Raw genomic sequence first — 18,759 nt, 5'->3', positions numbered from 1 at the left:
TCGCACACTGTTGGTGGGAATGCAAACCGGTACAGCCACTCTGGAAAACTGTATGGAGGTTCCTCAAAAAGTCAAACATAGAGCTAGCCTATGACCCAGCAACTGCACTGCTAGATATTTACACAAAGGATACAAATATACAGTTTTGAAGGGTCACATGCACCCCAATATCTATAGGAGCATTATCTAAAATAGCGAGGTTATGGAAAGAGCCCAAATGTCCATACACAGGTGAATGGATAAAGAAGTATGTGATATATATGTATATATATATCAGAATATTACTCATCCATAAAAAAGAATGGAAGCTTGCCATTTGCAACAACTTGGATGAAGCTAGAGAGTATTATGCTAAGTAAAATAAGTCAGTCAGAGAAAGACAAATACCATATGATTTCACTCATATGTGGAATTTAAGGAACAAAACAAATGATCATAGGGGGATAAAAAAAAGAGGGAGACAATCCAGGAAATGGACTGTTAACTACAGAGAACAAACTGATGGCTACCAGAGGGGAGGTAGTTGGGAGGGTACGTGACATAGGTGATGGAGAATAAGAGTATACTTGTCATGATGAGCACTGAGTCATGGTTAGACATGTTGAATCACTATATTGCTAACTATACTGGAATTAAAAAAATAATAATAACAAATAAAGTCTTAAAATAATTTGTTTCACTATACCAACATTAATCTTAGATTAATTTGCGTTATGCATTTATTTCTATAAATGTTGAGTCTTTTTGTTTAATCACACAGTTACATAGCTTTGTAAAACATTTGCATGTTCCAATGTAAAATAAGTTGCATTGAGTAAAGTCTAACCCTTACACTGTCTCTCCCCAAGGTACCATTAATTCCCCTACAGATAACTGAGTGTTATTACTGCAGTTGTCTCGTGTTTAATTGAAGAACATGTTGCAAACATATATTCATCTTTTGAACTGTCTTAGATCATCACTACCAGACTATACACAAACTTCTCCATCTTACTGTTTGCACTGAAAAAAATATCCTGGAGATGAGAGCAAAGCAATGTATAGGATATTACTCGATCCTTTGTAGAGTTGTCAGGTCATCTATCTATTTTGTGGCTGTAACATTTGAATTTTGTGTTTTATCATTTCAAATAGTGCTGCAATTAATAATTTTAATCATATATATTTTGGAATTTTTCTAGCTTTTTTATTCCTTCCCCCTCAGCTTTATTTAGGTAAGACTGACAAATAGAATCATATATATTTAAAGTGTACAATGTGATGATTTGATACATAGGTACATATGGAGGAATAAGCACAGCAGCCAAGGTTCATTAATACATCCATCACCTCACATATTTATCTTGTGTGTGTGTGTTGAGCAGCTTGGGATCTACTCTCTTAGTAAATTTCAGGTATTGTTGTATAATACTATTATTACACAGTATTATTAACTACGGTCACCATACTATACATTCGCCTTATAACTGAAAGATGCGCTCTTTCAACAGCATTACACATTTCCCCACTTCCAATGCCTGCCAACCACCAATCTACTCTCATTTTTTATGGCCCAGATTCTTCAAAGTGAGACCACTGGGGCAAAGTGTAAATGTCAGTGTAATTTTCCTAGAGATGGTCTAATTTACCACATTACAGGCTAGATCATTTTGTGTACCCACCAAAATTGTGTGACCACAACTATTTTTCTACACTGCCACCCACAGAATGTCAAACTTTGCAATTTCCCCCAATCTAATAAGAGGTAAATGATATCTTAGTGTAGATGTCATTCCCAATTTGCATTTCCCTTTTTTTATAATAATTTTTTATTATGTTATGTTAGTCACCATACAGTATATCCTTAGTTTTTGATGTAATGTTCCATGATTCATTATTTGCATATAATAGTGCACCATGCAATGTGTGCCCTCCTTAATACCCATCACTGGCCTATCCCAGTCCCCCAACACCCTCCCCTCTTGCATTTCCCTTATTAGATGAAGGATTGCGTATATCTAAATACCTTTTGCATTTTTTAAATTTCCACTTAGATTTATCAAAATCCTCTTGTCTCTTATTCCCTAACCTCTCAAGTTCAGGCACAAAATACACTGATAGCAGCCAAGGGGTGTCTAGACATGCAATATGCAGCCCTTGGAGTATGTTCCCATCGTATATGTGTGTTCCTCTCACAGTGTACCCCAGATAAAGCTTTTCCTTAGCTAATGTTTCTCTTTCATTTCTTGTGACACATGTTCAGCTCACCATCTTTTATGTTTTTAAATAAAATGATTAGCCTAGAAAGGACAAGGAGGCTATCAGTCACATTAATTAATAATCTATCAATGATCAGAATTTATGAATTCACAACAGAATGTCAGGAACAGCAAAGATGCACTATGTATGCAGTCATTTAAAAATCATTTTTGAGGACCTTCTGTGTGCATAGCCATTTTTAAACTAGTGTGTCAGTAGAAACACCAGTGCTGGCTATGTAGTAACCATGATACAAAGTATTATTCTCTCCACCAAGCAGAAATCACAGATTCCTGTCCTTCATTTTCCATGAAAGGATCATAGAAAAGGATTCTTTAGAGCTGATAGCTCTCATTGTCAAATAACAGTCACTAAGTTCATGGTTTAAGAGTGAATTATGGAAATGTCTGTGATACACCTTGAGGGCAGTGGGTCAGGATTGCTTCAGGGAAGTCCTAACTCAACTTTTCAGGCACCAGTGCCAGGCCAACACCAAGAATAATTCAGGAGCTTGCTGTCTCACTTTTCCCATTTTCATTCCCAGCATTCTGAAGTAAATAGGCTTGCCCGGAGCCCACAGAATCCTTAAAAATCTCTTCTTTTCTAAGAAGAATTTTAGTATCACTCACCACGGTATCAAGGAAATAATTTTGCAAATAGAAAATCTTCCAAAAGTAAACACCAGGGGCAATGAATCCCCCACTAACAGAGCAGAATTTTTCCACATATCTCAACAGTTTTTCCCCTAAGGGGTCATCATCCTTCTCAACTGATAGCAAATGGGGAGACCTAAGGTTTGCTTTGAGTTTCTCCACTGACACGTGCAAGTCCTTGGCTATGATTTCCAGGGATGCATCATCCAGCCCAAAGTAAGACCTATAAAGCGTTAAAGTTTCCTCCAGGTTTTCTACCTCATTATCAGTGATCAAACCCATGAAAGGGATGGTGGCCGATGCTCCAGCTTTCAGGGCCTCCAACCATATCTTCTGTCTCAGGGAATCCCTCTTCCGGTCAATGGCAGCCTCAGTAACATTTGGCAGGTATTGCATGAAGATGTGGCGCTTGTGGGCTGGGAGCTCCCTCAGAAGGGTGGTCTCCAGGCTTGGGAAATCATAGCCAGACAACTCAAAGCTAGAGATTAAGAAGATCTGAGCATCATTTATACCAGCCTCCTGCAGATGATTCACACAGTCATTGCGGATCCTTTGCAGGATTTCATCCTTTTTGAAATTTTTGGGTTTACCCATTTTTATATTATGTAAATCACTGTCCACTTTAGTTCTAACAAAGTAGAAATTCTTCTTCATTTTTCGAATTGCTGTAGCCAGATGCACATCACTCTCTTTGAAGCGTGTAGCAGAGATGATAATAAAGAAATCATACTCCCCAAATTTCATTTCCTGCAGATACGTCTGTGGTGGAAATTTAGTGGTTCCCATGCCAGGCAGGTCCCATAATATCACATTGGGAAACTTTTTGTTTTCATATCTGGTTCTCTTCAAGGTTGTCTCCACTGCCCCAGTAGGGGCAGCCCCTTCTTCGTATTGCCCCACTCCCCGCAGGGCATTGATGAAGCTGGACTTCCCTGTCCCACACTCCCCGGTCACAGCAATGTTCAGAGGGGCATTGTCAATGTCTTTCAATGCTTTACCAATTGTAGAAACCACTCTCTGAAGGTTCTCTGTCTTCAGGTGTGATTGAATTTCCCTGATGGTTTCCTGAGAGACAATTTTGCTTTCTAGCTTGAATTCCTTAAAAAACTTGTCAAAGCTGGAGGCCAAACCACTGCCCTCTGTATGAGAGGGTGTGGAAGAGGAGGACTGACCCATGGGTCAAGCAGTAGAAGGCACTATGGGGAGGAGAGAAGAGGGAAGGAAAAAGAGTTATCACAACGAGGGGTGGTCTGGGCTGTGCTGTTAGGGACAGGTATAAGGTCCATCCTGGCTGCAACATTGTATCCAGGAGCCTTTCTCTTTCTGTCTAGGCATTGTATGGACTTCTGACCTGGATGTAAAGTTTGCCCTTGCTCAGGCTCTTCCCTTTTCTTGGAAAGCCCTTCTTCTTTAAGATACTCTTTATTCTTCCAGACTAATTTCTAAGCCTGATTCTTCTACCCAAACTTTCTTGCCCACATTATTCTTTATTTATCTTGCTTTAATTTTTATTTATTTATAATGTTTCTGAAAATAATACTTCTCCATGGTGGCAAATCTAAGAAGACAGCACCAGAATTTATCCCCACACCCCACCCCACCTGTGGTGTGAGACCCTCCAGAAAGTCCACTTCTGATAACCTCCAACCTCATGTCATAGACTTTGGTTCTCATATGGAGCAGCTAAATAAGGATGAATGGCTCCCTTCCTTCTTAGAAAAGACTGTATATCTTCATTAGGAGATAGAAACTTTTATTTAATTTATTTATTTGTTTGTTTATTTTTATAATAATTTTTTATTATGTTATGTTAGTCACCATACAGTATATCCTTAGTTTTTGATGTAATGTTCCATGATTCATTATTTGCATATAACACCCAGTGCACCATGCAATATGTGCCCTCCTTAATACCCAGATAGAAACTTTTAATCATTGCAGATGTGTCTTTTATCTAGAAAGTGTGTTGGCTCATGAAACAAGATGTTCAAAAGGCTCTTTTTGTTTCTCCTGTAGCAGAAACAGCAGGTGGCATGGATTGTCACGTTCTAAAAAGTCAAGCTGGACTATCCACTTGCGACTTGCTATGAACCACCCCAACTGTCATGAGATCCCACCCATCCCCTGCTTCATGCCTCTGTATTAAAGGGGACAGAAAAGAAGTCAGGGAGATAATTCACCTAGTGGACTGACTGCTGTATAAAGTGTCACTGATGTAAAAGATGATGTTAACAAAAACTGAAGCAGCAGCTGAATGAGATGTAAGGCAACTATGATAAGGAGGTCCCCCTGTCACCTTCTCTGATGTCAGTGAAACCAAGCTGGCTCTGGAATCTTGGACCTATCTGATCACTGGAGGCTTATACCTTGAGATGGGGCACCAGAAGAAATCATACACCCAGCACTAAAGATAATGTGAAAGATTTGTATACTGTCCCCTACAGAGATTGAGAGCAGAGTTTTTAGACCAGGAGGCTAGTCACTTCAAATCACCACTGATGTCTGGGCAGCATGCAGGCTGAAGAGGTGTCCTTTGCCTAAGAGTGAGGGATCAGACACATCCTCCAGGGACTTCTGATAGCCACAGTCTGCAGCACAGGACAGAGGATGGCAAAGTTTTTTTGGAAGAAATTATTCAGACCAAGTGTACATTGTCTGGACTGGCACACATATGAATGGGGCATGCAGACATTCTCCTTAGAAGACAGAAATGTGGGAATCTAACTAGTCATGGGTGAAAGGGGCACTAAAAACTGCACTGATAGGTCCCCTTCTCTCCTCTCAGAAGGACAACCTTGCCTAAAACAATGGATTATTTGCTAATGATTGTTTTTCTGCTTTCTCTCTTCACTTAAAAACCTTTTCACTTCTACAGCTCACTGAAGCTCCTTTCTATTTGCTAGATGGAATATTACCCAATTCAAAAATTATTTAATAAAGTCAATTAGGTCTTTAGAATTTACTTTGTTGAATTTGTTTGTTTAACAGATTTGGTAGCAGTGTCTAGATCCAAAGCAAACTTCTGACTATATTTGGGGACAATAAGAAACACATGTGTGGTGTCACACAAGTCCTTTTAAGTTCATGGTCTTTCTCAACATCTCCATGAACCATTGGTAAGTCCATCTTGCTTTGAGCTCTGCTCTTTTTTGCACGAGAACTTCTGATTGAATTGCCTTGTCAGTCCAGGGTTAATGGATCACTGTCACTGACACAGGGGCTCTAACACAGCAACAGTTCTTAGCCCTTGGTTCAATCAGAAGTCCACATTGGAATCCCTTCCCCAGTTCTAGTCCACAGTCTGTATTTACTGCTTTTTGGTGGCTTAGTCTGTTCCCTGTTTCCTGTCTGCAGTCTTCATTAATGGAACCTGCTGGTTTAGTCCATGATGAACATTGGTGGTGATTTATAGAGGGCACTCCATTGAACAGTCCACAGTAACTTCTAAACCTAGCCCTTGGTTGTGAACTCAGATTCCAAGTCGGAAATTGTTGGTGACATCTGTAGTTCTCTATGAGTGTGGAATCAGGCTGCAGTCCCCATTCTTGGAAGTTTGCTGGTTCAATCCTTGTCCCAGGCCCTAGTTCTTTGGTGACTGCTAGTGTCCATAGTTCTACTACCTCCTACTTTGATTTCTCTTAAAATGTCCATGAGGTAAAGGCTTACCTTAAAGAAAAACAGTAGATAAACAAATAAATATATAAACGAACAAACAAAACATAAATGGGATCCTTAAAAATCCAAAGAGATAAGTGTTCTACCCTTGGCACATATTTATTTTATACCTAAGAATGATGGTTCTGCCTCTTACCCTGTTGGTAGGAGTGCCAACTGGTGCAGCCAGTCTGGAAAACAGTGTGGAGTTTCCTCAAAAGGTTAAAAATAGGACTACCCTATGATCCAGCAATTGCACTAGCAGGTATTTACCAAAACGATACAAAATTATTGATCTGAAGGGGTACATGCACCACGAAGTTTATAGCAGCCTTATCTACAATAGCCAAATTATGGAAAGAAATCAGATGCCCATAACCTGATGAATGGATAAAGATGTGGGATATATATATACAATGGAATATTATTCAGCCATAAAAAATATTGAAATCTTGCTATTTGAAATGCCATGTATGGAGGTAGAGAGTATCATGCTAAGTAAAATAAGTCGGTGAGTGAAAGAAAAATACCATATGATTTCACTCATATGTGGAACTTAAGAAAAAAAATGATCATAGGGGGCAAAAACAGAGGTGAACCAAGAAACAGACTCTTAACTATAGAGAACAAGCTGATGGTTACTAGAGGATAGGTGGGTAAGGTCATGGGTGAAATAGGTGATGGGTATTAAGGAATGCATGTGTTGTGATGAGCACCAGATGTTGTATGTAAGTGTTGAATCACTAAATTATATACCTGAAACTAATATTACACTTTATGTTAACTAACTGGAATTAAAAAAAAAAAAAGAACTATGGTTCTGGAAGCCATACAAGTCTACAAGCCTGTTCTGTGTCCCAAATAACTTGTCTTGGTAAATTTCAGGTTGGGAGCCACAAAATAAGGCCAGACAAAAATGTGTGAGTTGCCCCTATTTGCTACTGGATCTAGGTGGAGAGAAATGTGTGTTAAACTCCATTTATGGCTAGCTTCCTAACAAATTGCTGTCAGCATTTAGGGATATTATAGCTGAGAATTACAATGGCCATTATGAGGCCTGTAAAACACAGATGAAAGAAAATCAAAGTGACACAAAGAAATGGAAAGACATTCCATGTTCATGGGTTGGAAGAACAAATATTGTTAAAATGTCTCTACTACAACAAAAAATCTACAGATTCAATGTAAGCTCTACAAACATACCAACAACATTTTTCATGGAAAAGGAATGAAAAATCCTAAAATTTGTAGGGAACCACGAAAGACCTCAAAAAGCCAAAGCCATCTTGTAGAGAAAAATAAAACTGGAAGTATCTCAATCCAGACCTCAGATTATATTACAAATCTGTAGCAATCAACACAGCATGGTACTGCCATAAAAATAGACACAGAGATCAATGGAAAAGAGTAAAAAACCCAGGAATGATCCCACAATTATATATTCAATTAATCTTTGACAAAGCAGGAAAGAATATGTAATGGGCAACAGACAAATGCTGCTGGGAATTCTGGACAGTTATATGCCAAAGAATGAAACTGGGCCAGTGTCTTATACCATAGATAAAAATAAACTCAAAATAGATTAAAAACCTAAATGTGAGACCTGAAACTGTAGAAGAGTGCACAGGCAGTAATATCTTGGACATAGGCCATAGCAACATTTTTCTAGATAGGTCTTCTGAGGCAAGGGAATTAAGCAGAAATAAACTATTGGGACCACATCAAAATAAAAAGTTTGTGCACAGAAAAGTAAATTCTCAACAAAACTAAAAGACAGCTTGCTGAATGGGAGATTTTGGATACATGCACCTCTATGTTTATTGCAGCATTATTTCCAAAAGCCAAATTATCAAAGCTTCCCAAGTGTCCATTGATAGATCGATAATGATGTAGCATGCATATATAATGGACTATTACTCAGCCATGAAAAAGAATGAAATCTTGCCTTCTGCAAACACATGAATGGGGCTACAGTGTATATGATAAGCCAAATGTGCCAGTTAGAGAAAGACAAATATCATATCATTTCACTCATATGGGGAATTTAAGAAACAAAACAAATGAGCAATGTGGAAAACAAAGAAGAGGAAATACACAAACTAAAAAACAGACTGCCAAGTACAGAGGACAGCGCGATGGTTACCAGAGGGGAGGGTGGTAGAGGATGGGTAAAACAGGTGATGGGGATTGAGAGTGCTTTTATCATGATGAGCACTGAGTATTGTATAGAACTGTGAATCACTGTATTTTATACCTGTAACTAATATAACACTATACGTTAACTATACTGGAATTAAAATAAAAAACTTAAAAAAAAATACCTTGGGAGAATAATTGACTTTGATATCTCATGGTGTCTGATGATTCATTTTATGGGTATTCAAAGGGTAATTATTAAGAACAAGTATATTGAATAGATGTTTAAATAAAAGTTTTAAAAACTTTAGGTAAACTTTTAAATAGTTTTCAAAATCTTTTTGATAAAGTAAAATCTTAATGTTTTGCTGGGTTAGATTAAGTAACAATTCAAGTTAAATTCATTACATATCTAGATAATTTCCAATAAGATAAAATAATGAAGTATTAATTACTGAACATTGGTTTCTCTAATTTTGGGTTCTTCATTACATGGAAACTAAAATAAATGTAGGACTATTGGTAAACTTTTTCGGCATGTTTATTTGAAAGATTGTACTATAAAGGAGCACATGTTTCCAGAAATTATGAAATGTATTTATAAATTTCCAATCTAAAGAATGCTGGGGTAACACACAGTTGACCAGTGCTTACCCTTTACTTTTCCTAGAAATTAAAGTTTCTAAGGGTTAAGAACTCTAATTAATGTATGTGGTTAAAGCTACTAAAAATAAAAAAGGAAACATCTCTGAATGAAACAGAAGTAGGTCATGTATTTTGGTAAAAAAAAAATGTATGGGGCACCTGGGTGGCTCAATCAGTTGAGCTTCTGCCTTTGGCTCGGGTCGTGATCCTGGGGTCCTGGGATCGAACCCCACATCAGGCTCCCTGCTCACAGTGAGGAGTCTACTTCTCCCTCTCCCTCCGTTACTCTTTCTCTCTCTGTCAAGTAAATAAATAAAATCTTTTTTAAAAAAAATATGTGGATTGGAGATGCACTTTTTTTTTAAGGCAAAAGAAGTTGTAGAAAGACTGTGAAAAATGAATCTTCAGAAAGGAACTGTGTGCATCGTGAGGACTGACATTGGAATCAATACATTCTAATACAAAAGTAAGCTGGTGCGTAATTAGAATTTGGTTTCTTTTTTTTTTTTTATTTTTTTATTTTTTTTTAATTTAATTTTATTATATTGTGTTAATCACCATACAGTACATCCCCAGATTCCGATGTAAAGTTTGATGCTTCATTAGTTGCGTATAACACCCAGTGCACCATGCAATACGTGCCCTCCCTACTACCCATCACCAGGCTATCCCCTTCCCCCACCCCCTCCCCTCTGAAGTCCTCAGTTTGCCTCTCACAGTCCATAGTCTCTCATGTTTCATTCCCCCCTCTGATTACCCCCCTTTTCTTTATCCCTCTTCCCCTACCGATCCTCCTAGTTCTTATGTTCCATAGATGAGAGAAATCATATGATAATTGTCTTTAGAATTTGGTTTCTTATCTGTTAAAAGTTTTTGTTGCTTTTTAACATTTGATAAACTTTTGGTAGTAGGAAAGCTTCCTTACCATTTGAGTGATCTTCCTAGAAAGTGATCTTCCTAGAAAACAAAGATCCAGTATTTTACGTTGTAGTTGTATAGGCATATAAATGTTCTAGAAATTATGTGAAATTCCTAGAAATTTGATACATCTTAGTATAATGTTATTGCTTATAATTACTCTCTTCCTTTCTGAAATTGCTGTCATCAAAACTGAGGCTCACATTAAAAGGACTGAACCAGAGTATCAGGAAAATGCCCCAGCTGACTCTCATTCAAAAGAAGCCAGCGAAAGTATCTATAAAGATTGTGGCACATGTGGATAACATCCATTCTGCTGCTGCAAAAATGTCCCCTTGTTGTGAGATGTCTGCCATTCTGATGCCAGGGTATCATGGCAACACTCTGCTTCTGAATCAGAGAAAATCAGATGGAAAAATAATGGCTGTAAGTTGAACAGTCAGGGTTTGGGAAACCCAAGACAGCTGCTTGATTCTTCCTGGCTTACTGAGACAGCCCCTTTTTTTGTTTTGTTTTTTTTGTTCCTTCACCCATCATAGTGCATTTAAGATGACTCAAACTATCACTAGACATTAGTGAAGATGAGAAAGGGACAGGTTGGGCTCGGGAGGGAGACATAGATAGGTGGCTCCATGATTAGGCTCACAGAAATCCCCAAAATGTGAAGGTGTAAGGAAACCAGAGGTACATGCCAGACTAGCCTGCCCTACATGCCCAAGGGTGAAGTCTTATTTATGACCATATCCTGTGGTCAACAGAAAATAATCCAGACCCTAAAAAGGAGCCACTAGAGATGTTATCACTAGTCCCTAATCAGTGGTGCTGCCAGTAGAAAAGTCAAAAAGATTTAAGTTCCCTGGTGAGCTCTCTATAAAAGATCAACCCTAAAAGCCCTCAGGGGCAACCTGTCCCAACAGCTCTCACTCCTGAGAGCTTTTTTCTGTATCCTTGCTTAATAAAATTCTATCACTTTATTCACTCTCCTTTGTCTGAGAGTTTCATTCTTTGCTCTGTGAGACAAGAACCTAGCACTCCTGCATCCAGGATACTTGTATAAAATTGTGGAAATAGTCTACCAGCAATGTCTGAGTTCTGAGGTCCATTATCCTGAAAAATTATTTTTGCCTCCAGAAGTCTCACACCTATTCTGTCTGGATACCTGGGGATGGTTTTTATTCAATTGCTACCTAGTAGGGTTATCAATATGTTCTTGTTATCATATGTATGTTTTTGAAATAGGTTGAAGATTTCTCCTGCTGCAAGGTTGACGCCCTCACAGTGGCAAAGGAACTGTTAGAATATGTGTTTCCCACTTGCAATATAGCTGCCACAATCTCCAATGATTGAGGCAGCCATTTCATTGGATCAATCATACTAGCTTTAACAAAACCTTGCAAACTTTTTGAAATCATCACTGGCCCTATCACCCTCAATCAACATGCAAGGTTGAGAGGTCTAATGGAATTGTCAAACTTAAAAATTTTAAACTAGCCAAAACTACTGGACTTCCCTGCCATCAGGGATTGCCTTTGGACTTGCTGACTGTTTGTAGTCCCTTCTTTGGGTATGTAAACTCACCTCATAAAATATAGTTATTGGCAAGCCAATGTCTATTGGTATACAACTTTCTGCTGATATTTTGTTGTCTCGTGCTAGTATGGCCAATTATGGCAAAAACTCTAATGTTTCACATTCAAGCCTATCATCAACAGGTTAAAGAAGTCTTCCCAGATCCCACTTCTAAGGATCCTGTTGGTCATAGCCTAGAGCATGGTGACTGGGTATTCTGCAATTGTCATCAGAAGAATATAGCTATTGAACCCCATTGACGGGAATCTTACCAGTGCTCCCAATACTGACATTGCTACAATACCAAAAGGTGGTGAATCTTGGATACACATCTCACAGCTAAGGAAGGTTTTGCCTGTCATCTGGCCCTGTACAGATGTTAGAGACTTCTAAATCAAATTGATGAGGAAGATAAGTAGTTGACACAGAGGTAGATTGCTTGCACCCAAGACAATAGGTCAAATCATATACTTTACAAGTGAAGCCCTTTCTCCTTTTCCTTTCCTTTACTCTGGCATAATCCTGGAAAAATAATGCCCTCAGCTGTATCCCCCAGCACATTGCTAAGAAAGGGGGTTACCTCCAGAATTTAAAAGAACTTTTTATTTTAAGCTAATAGAAAATCTAATCATGTCCCTAACTTTTCTCAAGCAGAACAGGACATTTTGATTGGTCGATTCCCTTGGCTTTACATCACTGAGTTAAAAAGACCAACCAGGAGCCATTCATGATTTAGGATTTGCTTCCTTTTGTGGGACCATGCTTCCTTGGTCAAGAATAAATTTACATGACAATTAGGTCAGGGAGTTTTCCCACAGTCCTAAAGATATTGCAGAATCCATTGCTAACACAACAGATGCTCAACAAAAATACTTAGACTCTCTGACCAAAGATTCTCTTGACAAGAAGACAATCTCTGGTCATCCTTTAGCCTAGCAAGAGGTGTCTATACTGTGACCGACACTACCTGGTGCATCTGAATTAACATTTCTGGGGAAACTGAAACACAACGACATTAAGATCACTTGGCTTAAAAGAGATGACTCCTTCAGTGGGGTCTTTCTTTGACTTAATTAATTTTGATTGCTTAGTCTTCAGTACCATGGCTTCAAAGTGCACTTTAACCATTACCCTATAATTAGGAAAATTGTCCTGCTTATAGAAATCAGAATAATCTGACAGGTACCTTGTAGTCTCTCAAAGTTTTAAATGCATGTTTAGGGATACTAACCACTAAGCAAATAATCTCCCTGAGACTGGAACATCAGAAAAGGAATGAAGAGTATGGATGATTCAAAAATTTTGAACCTGAAATCGTCACCTGTGAATATCATAGAGATTAAGCAAAAACATCATGACATGTGAATACCATGCAAAGGATCAACAAAAGCTGTGAGAACACTGAACAGTAGGTGAAAGTGGCACCAATGCCTTAAATTTTGATCACATCTCTAAGTTAAGCTGAGAGTTGATCAAAAGCAGGGAATTGTGAAAAAGGGCCACAGGGTCACAGGGCCACAGGAAGCCACTTAAGTTAAGGCTTGGACTCCTTAAACCAAGGTCTAATACGTAACCTAACTGCAGTTTAATCCTCTGGGAATGTATCCTTTAACCAGTAAACATCAGAATTTCCTGATCAGCACTAGGAAAGTAGCTGATAGGCCCTTTCCCTTTCCTTTAGGAGAGGGATCTTGACTAAAACTGTATTCTTTGCTAATGATTTTTCCATCTCTCTTCCTCTAAAAACATTTCCATTCCTACAGCTCAATGGAGCTCCTTCCTATTTGCTAGATAAGATGCTGCCTAATTCATGAATCATTTGATAAAGCCAGCCAGCTCTTTAAAATTTTCAGTTTAATTTTGTTTTTTAACAGATAATATGCATTGTCTCCCCAGGGGAAGGTATTTAGGCATGAGATGGGGGGGTGGTCTGATGGCAGAAACTCTTGGGGAAAGCCCCTATCCACTGACACCCCTGACATTCACATGATCATTCTGTAGTTCACAGGAATAAAGTTTGTTCTCGAACTGCGCTCTGAAAATGCCCCCAATAGTTAAATGCTCTAAATGGTTTACAGCGATCCACCAGCCATCCTGCCCCTCAGTCTTCTAAGTCCACAGCACCCAAAATTGAGCATGCAGACTCTCCCAACCTCAGGCCTACAGATCTATAATTCTATTTTTAGACCTGTACTCAACCCAGAGTGATTTCTTGCTTACCAGCTTCTGAAAAAAAAGAGACTTCTGGTATCAGAGTTGAGCTCTGATGTGTCCCTGGGCAGCACAAGAAATGCTGAACCTGGATGAGGTGCTCCCTGCAGCCCACAGCAGGAACACTCCTCTGCACAGACTGGCCTTGCACTGGGACAGGTCCTGTGTGCTGGTGTGGTCACTGCAGAGAATAAACAGCTGACTGCCACGCCAAATGCCTACACTGCCTGTGAGGAGCAGACAGGATTTAAATAATCTCTGGTCTCTGCTCCTCCCCCCACCCCCACCCCCCAGGAATCTGGCCACAGTAAGGAAGCAGCTATCATATTCCAGAGCCCTGCATTTGCAAGAACAGAAAGTAAGATCAAAGTTCTGAGGGCTCCTTTTCTGAGAAACACGGCCATTTCCAGGAAGGGAAAGTGAAAGTCATCACAGCCACTGATTTTGTGTGTTTTTGGCATCATGACTGAGAGGAGGGCACTGGACCCCAGGCAGCAGATTTCTCAGTGACATCTGAGAGGCCACTGTAATCAGGGTATAGGCTCCAGGCCAGACAGGATCTGAATCCAAAATCAGGGAATACAGGCTGAGTCCTGGGAAAAATGACACTCGTGGGCCCCCTGTTAATCTTGGTCAGCCCACACTCTGTGGGGAGAGAAGCCTGATAAAGAGTGTATCTAGTCCTTGTCCCTGGTTCCAGTCAGAGTCAAAAACTCTGGGAATTTCCTGGGTAATAGGAGCTGACTTTGTTATGCTAATGAAGTGATTGCTGTCAAGATCCTACAAAGCCACAGGTCACTGGCTGGTCACAAAGAAGAGCAGCCATGTAAATAGAGAGTGGAGACCTTTGATCAGCTGGACCTCCACAGAGGAGAAGTGAGGTGGAGATTGAAGTCAAACAAGGGGCCAATGATTCTATCAATCATGTCTATGTAATGAAACCCCAATCAAAACTCTGAACACCAAGCATCAGTGGACTTCTTAGTTGATGCTTGCATTGACTTCTGGGAAGGAGATGCATCCTGATTCAGGGGGAGAGGCAGGCATGGAAGCTGAGCGCTTGCTCTCAGACCTCACCCTATGTATTTCCTTTTTTTAATTATTATTATTTTTTAATATTTTTTTTATTATATTATATTAGTCACCATACAGTACATCCCTGGTTTTTGATGTAAAGTTCGATGATTCATTAGTTGCGTATAACACCCAGTGCACCATGCAACATGTGCCCGCCTTACTACCCATGACCAGCCTATCCCATTCCCTCAACCCCCTCCCCTCTGAAGCCCTCAGTTTGTTTCTCAGAGTCCATAGTCTCTCATGATTCATTTCTCCTTCTGTTTACCCCCCCTTTATTTATCCGTTTCTTCCTCTACCGATCTTCCTACTTCTTATGTTCCATACATGAGAAAAACCATATGATAATTGTCTTTGTCTGCTTAACTTATTTCACTTAGCATAATCTCCTCCAGTGCCACCCATGTTGCAGCAAATGTTGAGAAATTGTTCCTTTTGATAGCTGAGTAATATTCCATTCTATATATGGACAACAGCTTCTTAATCCAGTCATCTGTTGAAGGGCATCTTGGCTCCTTCCACGATTTAACTATTGTGGACAGAGCTGCTATGAACATTGGGGTGCATATGGCCCTTCTCTTCACTACGTCTGTATCTTTGGGGTAATACCCAGTATTGCAATGCTGGGTCATACGGTAGCTCAATTTTTAACTTTTTAAGGGACCTCCACACTGTTTTCCAGAGTGGTTGTACCAACTTGCATTCCCACCAACAATGTAGGAGGGATCACCTTTCTCTACATCCTCTCCAACAATTATTGTTTCTTCCCTTGTCTATTTTTGCCATTCTAACTGGCCTAAGGTGGTATCTCACTGTGGTTTTGATTTGAATCTCCCTGTTGGCTAATGATTTTGAACATTTTTTCATGTGCCTGTTCGCCATTTGTATGTCACCATTGGAAAAGTGTTCATATCTACTACCCATTTTATGATTTTTTTGTTTCTCACGTTTTGAGTTTGAGAATTTCTTTGTAGATCTTGGACACCAGTCTTTTATCTATAGTATCATTTGCAAATATATCCTCCCATTCTGTGGGCTGCCTCTTTGTTTTTTTGATTGTTTCCTTGGCTGTGCAGAAGCCTTTTATCTTGACGAAGTCCCACAGGTTCATTTTATCTTCTGTTTCTATTCCCTTTGGAGATGTGTCATGAATAGGTTGCTTTGGCCGATGTAAAGGTTGCTGCTTATGTTCTCCTCTAGGATTTTGATGGATTCCTGTCTCACATCGAGGTCTTTCATCCATTTGGAGTTTATCTTTGTGTATGGTGTGAGAGAGTGGTCAAGTTTCATTCTTTTGCATGTAGCCGTCCAATTACCCAGCACCATTTATTGAAGAGACTGTCTTTTTTCCACTGGATGTTTTTTTTCCTGCTTTATCAAAGATTAGTTGCCCAAAGAGCCGAGGGTCCATTTCTGGGTTCTCTATTCTGTTCCATTGGTCGATGTGTCTGTTTTTGTGCCAGTACCATGCTGTCTTTGTGATCACAGCTTTGTAGTACAGCTCGAAATCCGGCATTGTGATGCCCCCAGCTTTGTTTTTCCTTTTCAACAGTTCCTTGGAGATTCGGGGCCTTTTCTGGTTCCATACAAATTTAAGGACTATTTGTTCCAGTTCTTTGAAAAATGTCCTCGGTATTTTGATCGGGATAGCATTGAAAGTGTAGATTGCTCTGGGTAGTATGGACATTTTAACTATGTTAATTCTTCCAATCCATGAGCATGGAATATTTTTCCATCTTTTTATGTCTTCCTCAATATCTTTCAAAAGTGATCTATAGTTTCTAGGATATAGGTCCTTTACGTCTCTGGTTAAGTTAATTCCAAGGTAACGTATGGTTTTTGGTGTTATTGTAAATGGGATGGATTCCCTAATTTCTCTTTCTTCAGTCTCGTTATTCGTGTATAGAAATGCAACTGATTTCTGGGCATTGATTTTGTATCCTGCCACCTTACTGAATTGTTCTATAACTTCTAATAGTTTGGGAGTGGATTCCTTTGGGTTTTCCATATAGAGTATCATGTCATCTGCAAAGAGAGACAGTTTGACTTCTTCTTTGCCGATTTGGATACCTTTGATCCCTTTTTGTCTTCTGATTGCTGTTGCAAGGACTTCTAGTACTATGTTGAATAATAGTGGCGAGAGTGGGCATCCTTGTCGTGTTCCTGATCTTAAGGGAAAGGCTTCCAGCTTTTCCCCATTGAGAATAATGCTTGCAGTAGGCTTTTCATAGATGGCTTTTATGAGATTGAGAAATGTACCCTCTATTCCTACACTCTGAAGGGTTTTAATCAGGAAAGGATGCTGTATTTTGTCAAATGCTTTTTCTGCATCAATTGAGAGGATCATATGGTTCTTGAGTCTTTTCTTGTTGATATGATGTATCACATTGATTGATTTGCGAGTGTTGAACCATGCTTGCATCCCAGGTATGAATCCCACTTGGTCATGATGGATAATCCTTTTAATGTACTGTTGGATTCTATTAGCAAGGATCTTGTTGAGGATTTTGGCATCCATATTCATTAGAGAAATCGGTCTGTAATTCTCCTTTTTGAGGGGGTCTTTGCCTGGTTTGGGGATCAAGGTAATATTAGCCTCATAGAATGAGTTTGGTAGCTTTCCTTCTGTTTCTATTTTTTGAAATAGCTTTAGGAGAATAGGTATTATTTCTTCTTTGAATGTTTGGTAGAATTCCCCAGGAAAACCGTCTGGGCCTGGAGTTTTATTATTTGGAAGGTTGTTTATCACTGACTCAATTTCTTCATAGTTAATTGGCCTATTTAAGAAATCTATTTCTTCCTGTTTCAGTCTTGGTAGTTTATAGGTTTCCAGGAAGGCCTCCATCTCTTCCAGATTGTTTAGTTTTTTGGCATATAGCTGTTGATAAAAGTTTCTAATAATCCTTGCAATTTCAATGGTGCTGGTCGTGACCTCTCCCTTTTCAGTCATAATTTTAATAATCTCAGTCCTTTCTCTTTGTTTTTGGACAAGTTTTGCCAGTGGTCTATCAATNTGTGTCTGTTTTTGTGCCAGTACCATGCTGTCTTGGTGATCACAGCTTTGTAGCACAGCTTGAAATCCGGCATTGTGATGCCCCCAGCTTTGTTTTTCCTTTTCAACAATTCTTTGGCGATTCGGGGCCTTTTCTGTTTCCATACTAATTTAAGGACTATTTGTTCCAGTTCTTTGAAAAATGTCCTCGGTATTTTGATCGGGATAGCATTGAAAGTGTAGATTGCTCTGGGTAGTATGGACATTTTAACTATGTTAATTCTTCCAATCCATGAGCATGGAATATTTTTCCATCTTTTTATGTCTTCCTCAATATCTTTCAAAAGTGATCTATAGTTTCTAGCATATAGGTCCTTTACGTCTCTGGTTAAGTTAATTCCAAGGTAACGTATGGTTTTTGGTGTTATTGTAAATGGGATGGATTCCCTAATTTCTCTTTCTTCAGTCTTGTTATTCATGTATAGAAATGCAACTGATTTCTGGGCATTGATTTTGTATCCCGCCACATTATTGAATTGCTCTATAACTTCTAATAGTTTGGGGGTGGATTCTTTTGGGTTTTCCATATAGAGTAACATGTCATCTGCGAAGAGAGACATTTTGACTTCTTTGCTGATTTGGGTACATTTTATCCCTGCTTTTTGT

The 18,759-nt window shown here is 39.1% G+C and overlaps 1 protein-coding gene across 3 annotated transcripts; it reads right to left on the bottom strand.

Moving 5' to 3' along the window:
- Positions 1-696: 696 nt before the first annotated feature.
- On the bottom strand, positions 697-14,285 carry LOC100472902 (T-cell-specific guanine nucleotide triphosphate-binding protein 2-like). 3 transcript variants are annotated; one of them, XM_034653328.1, is made up of 3 exons: positions 14,034-14,259; positions 10,252-10,283; positions 697-4,087 (listed from the first exon to the last, which is right to left on the bottom strand). In XM_034653328.1, exon 3 carries the CDS (start codon positions 4,065-4,067, stop codon positions 2,742-2,744), a length of 1,326 nt encoding a protein of 441 aa, XP_034509219.1. In that variant the 5' UTR covers positions 4,068-4,087; positions 10,252-10,283; positions 14,034-14,259; the 3' UTR covers positions 697-2,741. The 3 variants fall into 3 exon arrangements, 2 of the variants coding, with proteins under 2 accessions (XP_034509219.1, XP_019649473.2); XM_019793914.2 differs by lacking the exon at positions 10,252-10,283; XR_004623160.1 differs by lacking the exons at positions 697-4,087; positions 10,252-10,283 and adding an exon at positions 4,523-6,557 and having other exon boundaries at positions 14,034-14,285.
- Between the last annotated feature and the right edge of the window lie 4,474 nt (positions 14,286-18,759).

Source organism: Ailuropoda melanoleuca, unplaced genomic scaffold, assembly GCF_002007445.2.
Source record: "Ailuropoda melanoleuca isolate Jingjing unplaced genomic scaffold, ASM200744v2 unplaced-scaffold7766, whole genome shotgun sequence".
In the NCBI taxonomy this organism is placed as follows: Eukaryota; Metazoa; Chordata; class Mammalia; order Carnivora; family Ursidae; genus Ailuropoda; species Ailuropoda melanoleuca.
The sequence above is the reverse complement of the archived record's forward strand: the minus strand, read 5'-3'. Positions and strand labels throughout refer to the sequence as shown.

Coding starts and splice junctions, on each gene's coding strand:
- LOC100472902 (XM_034653328.1), bottom strand. CDS start 4,067: ATGGGTCAGTCCTCCTCTTCCACACCCTCTCATACAGAGGGCAGTGGT.